A 6,000-nucleotide genomic window follows, 5' to 3' on the forward strand; every position below is an offset into this window, starting at 1 on the left:
AATTCTGATCATTCAATAGGTGATTGATTTTCTCAATACATTTGAAAAGGTGAAACTTGAAAGACTGTATTTCCTCATAAGGTACATAGAGAAAAATAAAGGCTGTTGAAGGGGGTGGGACGAATAAGGATCTCAGTTTGCAAACTCAACAAGGAGGGACCCCACTGGATGGACATTAACGACACCTGTTACACACTGTGACCCTAAAAGGAGAGAGCAGGACCAATCAGGGCTCAGCTCGGTGGACGCAGACCAGTCAGACCGCCATCTCGGAAGAAGGACAAGACGTCATAACCCTCAGCTGTTCACCATGTTTAGGGGCTCAGCTCACATTCCAGCAGCAGCCTAGCCCACTGACATATACAGTGTTTTACTGACTGGACCGAAGCCTCTCTTTTTTATCTCCTTAACAAGGCCCACAAGTCTACTATTTCCGCTCATACCTAGTGCGTGTCAACGAAAACACTGTGACACATCTGCTCAATGTTTTTAGAGAGAATTGTATGATGTACAATTTCAGTAAATGTCTTAATCACTTTTCAGATTTCTTACAAACCCTGTCCTTTAACAACACCATCTATCTAAATGTACAATGACCAATGCACCTTTTTGTGTGATTTCAGAAATCATGACTGATCAGAACCTTGATTCAGAATTCTTTAAAGTGTCAAATGGATGCACTGAACTTGCTATAATTAAACTATTCTTTTTGTAAAAAAAACACAATTTAAATTAAAGCTTTACCTACAGAAAAGTATTTAAATAAAGACCATTGTAATTGCATTTTAATGGTCTGACACCTTTGTGATTACCATTATAACACCCAGACATCTTAATAAAACAAAACATTCCCTTTTCACTTCTCATTTCATCTCTAAAGCATATCAGTCTGGCATTTCTCAGGAAGCATCTCACCATTTTTGAGGAGTTCCATCTCAACCAATCGCATAATTTCACTTGTAGGTTGTTTTTATTTTTTCTAGCAGCTCTTATTTGGACTTGTGTGAACTCCAGGCTCCACCCCTGGTCCCCAGACCCCACTCTTATTTAAGGGTCCTCTCACCCTCCTCCTTTGTCCCAGTGGAAGCATCCGTCTTGCGCTACAACTTGGTGAGTGCATATTTCTGTATATTACTACCTTTTTCTATGGAAAACATGAGACTTTGTGGGGACTAGGTGTCCACATTTGAGTTATTTGAGTACATCTTAACCTGGCGCTGACCAGAAAGAGCTGGTCTCTGACATTGGATGATATAGTGTTTTCTACCTGGATGGGTTGTTTGTAGCTTTATTGATGCATGAACTAGAAGTACACTTCAAACTGAAGTAACTGCTTATTGGAATGGATTCATGCTATCTCTCCAAAATAATACAAGGCATTCAGCTATTCAGAGATTTGAGAAAAATAAACTATTTATCATCGGGTGATTGTGGGGAGGGTGCAGGCAAATACAGTGTAATAACTTAGTAAACAGTTACTGATACACTGACCAACGCTGGTTTGGTCAGGTACATTGAGACAGAACTAAATAGTGTCTAATGAATGAAGCCATTATAGGCAGATGGAGCAAGGAGCCATGCTGTAAACAGAGGTGTTACAATGTGCCGACAGCTGCTCTCTGGGTTGGCTCCAACTCTCCCATGTCTGAAATAGTTCCAGATAGGGATCCATGGAGGTCAATGTAGCACTTGGTGTAGCTGTGCGTGGAGCAGCCAGGGGGTGGAGCTTAAAATAGATAGCTGGTCTTGCTTCCTGCTTCCACTGATATGCCCCTTTTTGGAGCTACCTAGGCAGCCCTAAAATGTCCCAGGAACAATCATGACAGCTGATACATAGTATCAGTAACTTCACAGCATGTTTGGGACACAAATAACATGGGATACATTGTAGATAGCTGATATTTTAAATACAAGTAATTGATAACATTTTCAAAATAGTTACAAGACAAGTTGTACCAATTTGACTACAGTAGTAAAATAAATATATTATTCCAAAAGACAAAAAAACTTCTGTGTATCAGATGCAAACATTTTTCATGTCAGTACAGTAATAAATCTGTGGTTGTGAACAAACCAATCAGGATAGGCTTGCTTGAAATTCTTTCAATGGTGGGGGGGGGGATTGCAGCTGTTCCCACCACTCAGTCTCACCCCTGTGTCTCTCTGTCACACACAGACCATCCCAGTAAAGCCTAACCATGTGTGACGACGACGAGACTACCGCCCTTGTGTGCGACAATGGCTCTGGTTTGGTGAAGGCTGGATTTGCCGGAGATGACGCTCCCCGTGCTGTGTTCCCTTCTATTGTTGGAAGGCCCCGTCACCAGGTACTGTACCATAATGTAACTGGGGCGGGTATAGATTGTGCCATTGTACGGACACACATTTATAGGGGGAAACTGTCAAAAATGGTGCAGTATGTGAGTATGCAGTCTGTCATCTCGGCTACAGTGATGATTGTGTCACTCCTAACCTCTCTTCTTTCTCATCCAGGGTGTGATGGTGGGTATGGGTCAGAAGGACAGCTATGTAGGTGATGAGGCGCAGAGCAAGAGGGGTATCCTGACTCTGAAGTACCCCATCGAGCATGGCATCATCACTAACTGGGACGATATGGAGAAGGTGTGTCCTAAATTACTACACACCTCTTACAACATCTTGCTGAGTTTTGGCATTGACTTTGGCACAAGACTAGGAGTAAATAGATGCAGCATAATAACATAATAAACAGGGAACTCTTTCGTATCCTTAAAGATCTGGCACCACACCTTCTACAATGAGCTGCGTGTGGCCCCTGAGGAGCACCCCACCCTGCTGACAGAGGCTCCCCTGAACCCAAAAGCCAACAGAGAGAAGATGACACAGGTACTTTTAACCCCATTATTCCCCCCACTTTATTTCAAATCCACGTCTTCTGTTAGAGCATAACATTCCAGCAAACTTCTGAAATGTCTCTCGTATTCTTGTCTTATAGATCATGTTCGAGACCTTCAATGTTCCCGCTATGTATGTGGCCATCCAGGCTGTGCTGTCCTTGTACGCCTCCGGTCGTACCACCGGTCAGTATTCCATGACACTGCCTTTTATATGTACCAATGTCAACCATGGATAGTTGCTATATTACTGATACAATATGTAGTTCGCTTCCACACATTAGTGGTCAACATAATCACAGGAGACAGCTAAAATCAAGTTGATGCACATGTATAACAATAGTGCTGAGTAAGTGAGCTGTTTAGTTGTCAGAGATAGCTAGATTAATTGTTCCCTTGTTGTCAAGGACATGGTAATCCCTGTTTGGCAGGGTATGTGGCACACCTTTAGCCATTGATGTCAGCGGCATTGTTTGTTTATGATGTGACAAATGCTTGGAGTGATTCCCATATAACAGCCGACCATTCCTCTGTCAGTCATGTCTGTCTGACTGACTAGCGTGCCTTGCCTGCTCCCTATAGGCATTGTGCTGGACTCTGGTGATGGTGTGACCCACAACGTCCCCATCTATGAGGGTTATGCTCTTCCCCACGCCATCATGCGCCTGGATCTGGCTGGTCGCGATCTGACTGACTACCTGATGAAGATCCTGACAGAACGTGGCTACTCTTTCGTGACCACCGGTAAGGAGAGCTAACTTCTGTCAAGGAGGTTATGCCTCATTTTTTAGATGATTGTAATTTCTGTGTGTTTAGAGCAATCTCCTGCTGTGCAGTTCTGTAAATGTTCTCCCTCTCATCATTGAAACATGCCCCCCTTAGCTGAGCGTGAGATTGTGCGTGACATCAAGGAGAAGCTGTGCTATGTGGCTCTGGACTTTGAGAATGAGATGGCCACCGCTGCCTCCTCCTCCTCCCTGGAGAAGAGCTATGAGCTTCCTGACGGTCAGGTCATCACCATCGGTAATGAGCGTTTCCGTTGCCCAGAAACCCTCTTCCAGCCTTCCTTCATTGGTAAGTCATACTTACAGTATGCATTATGGTTGCAATACAATATGTTATTACAATTAATGTTTTGTGTTGCTGTGCCAATTAATGGACTTCTGTAATATCTTCTATCAGGTATGGAGTCTGCTGGTATCCATGAGACCGCCTACAACAGCATCATGAAGTGTGATATTGACATCCGTAAGGACCTGTACGCCAACAATGTGCTGTCTGGTGGTACCACCATGTACCCTGGTATTGCTGACCGTATGCAGAAGGAGATCACAGCCCTGGCCCCCAGCACCATGAAGATCAAGGTAAGGGACAATCCCGCCATGTTAGCCTTCAGGAAGTTAACTATCACTTTAATTGTAATGTTCCGATTTACAGTGGGTCTCCGTGAAACTAAGCAATTCCCTGTACTCTGTTAATCTTCTAGATCATCGCTCCCCCCGAGCGTAAGTACTCTGTCTGGATCGGTGGCTCGATCCTGGCTTCCTTGTCCACCTTCCAGGCCATGTGGATCAGCAAGCAGGAGTACGATGAGGCAGGCCCCTCCATTGTCCACAGGAAGTGCTTCTAAACAATCAATCCCCCCTTCACCCATACATTCATACTGTGTTTACTGTATATACGTGTACTGTTGTAATAAAAATAGATCCTTGTAAGTACATTTGTTCTAAACTCTTATGGCATCTTGATAGGCCTATAACAATGCCGATACGCCAACTTTAATCAATTTATCTATATATCTATCTAAAATGTGCATAGAAATACTGAATATTGAAAAAGTAAATACGATTTTTGGTATTCATATTTTCCTTTGACTGATTGATTGCATTTATTAGACTATTTTTTAAGATACATACATAAGGGCACTCCAGCCGGTGACGCCTCCACATACAATTTAAGAAAATCATCAAGTATAGCACAAAGCTTATTTCCATTGTGGTCCTTTTGGAGGGGGAAGCTCCTTTGTACAGTTCCATTTCCTAATCAACAACTCTGGACAGGTACATCTCCCTTGTCTCACATACCCCTTAGAATATAAAACAATAATACCCTAATATACAGTATACAAGACAATCACAATATGATCCACAATAGACACCAAAAGCCAGACCATATGCTATCCCGGGCATTTTCTTCTCACCCACGTGCTATAGTCTTACAACATGCGGCTATTTGAAGATGGCCCCGGAGGGGCTGGCTGTCGTCTTGTCGGCTCTTAACCAACCATGCTATTTTGTTCGTTTTTTCGCGGTTTTTACATAATGTTGCTGCTACCATCTCTTATGACCGAAAAGAGCTTCTGGACTTCAGAACTGCGATTACTCACCTCAGATTAGACAAAGAGTTTTTCTTCAATGAGTCGGATGGGAGGGATATACTACAGACACCCGACCAGGCCCAGATCCCCGTCATTCGCTGGAGAAGGAAACGGAGAATTCGTCTTAATTTTGTATTATTTGTATATAGTTTTAAAATGTTATGATTATTTATTTGTGTTGTTCCAAATGTCTGAATAAAGGTTACAGTTAGTGCAGTATGGCACTTTTTTTGCGGGGGGGGGGTTCGCCCAGGGAGCCATACAAGTTAGAACCGCCACTGCATAGAGGAAAGGGTACAGGCAGATTTCAATTAATTTATAAACAACAGAAAGAAAAGTGGACCCAGCACACTCCCTTGGGGTTTTGGGTTTAGACAGAGTCCCATCCACACCATCTGCTTTCTTCCTTGCAGATAAGAGCTAACCCATTTTATTGCTAAGATGTTAAAGCCCATGGCTCTTAGTTTGATTAACAGAATGTTATGATCCACCGTATCAAACACCTTTTGAAGACCTCCATCTAGCTCCTTCCTGATGTGGTCAGTTAGATATTGTAGACAAAGTGTCGGTGGGATGGAATTTCCTAAAGCCAGACTGTACCTCATATAATAGGTTGTAGATATAATTCTACACATATTTCTGGCACAGTTTAAACTTTACAGTATAGCTATCCTGAGCGGGTCTAGCAATCTGCATTGGCTGTGTTTTTTTAATGAGTTTAATTAGTCAAATCTACCTATATTTCCACTT

General features: G+C 42.8%; 1 protein-coding gene across 1 annotated transcript; it reads left to right on the forward strand.

Annotated features, from left to right (window-relative positions):
• The first annotated feature begins 1,030 nt into the window (after positions 1-1,030).
• LOC129811624 (actin, alpha cardiac muscle-like) lies at positions 1,031-4,593 on the forward strand. The gene is made up of 9 exons (XM_055863073.1): positions 1,031-1,110; positions 2,177-2,327; positions 2,494-2,622; positions 2,755-2,865; positions 2,975-3,059; positions 3,456-3,617; positions 3,756-3,947; positions 4,056-4,237; positions 4,360-4,593. Exons 2-9 carry the CDS (start codon positions 2,199-2,201, stop codon positions 4,501-4,503), a joined length of 1,134 nt encoding a protein of 377 aa, XP_055719048.1. The 5' UTR covers positions 1,031-1,110; positions 2,177-2,198; the 3' UTR covers positions 4,504-4,593.
• Positions 4,594-6,000: the final 1,407 nt, after the last annotated feature.

The sequence above is a fragment of the Salvelinus fontinalis genome, chromosome 15, assembly GCF_029448725.1.
Source record: "Salvelinus fontinalis isolate EN_2023a chromosome 15, ASM2944872v1, whole genome shotgun sequence".
In the NCBI taxonomy this organism is placed as follows: Eukaryota; Metazoa; Chordata; class Actinopteri; order Salmoniformes; family Salmonidae; genus Salvelinus; species Salvelinus fontinalis.

Excerpts from the sequence above, each read along its gene's own strand:
- LOC129811624 (XM_055863073.1), top strand. The coding sequence starts at position 2,199 with ATGTGTGACGACGACGAGACTACCGCCCTTGTGTGCGACAATGGCTCT. Across the intron at positions 3,948-4,055 it reads CTTCCAGCCTTCCTTCATTG|GTATGGAGTCTGCTGGTATC; the intron begins GTAAGTCATACT and ends ATCTTCTATCAG. Across the intron at positions 4,238-4,359 it reads CCAGCACCATGAAGATCAAG|ATCATCGCTCCCCCCGAGCG; the intron begins GTAAGGGACAAT and ends TTAATCTTCTAG.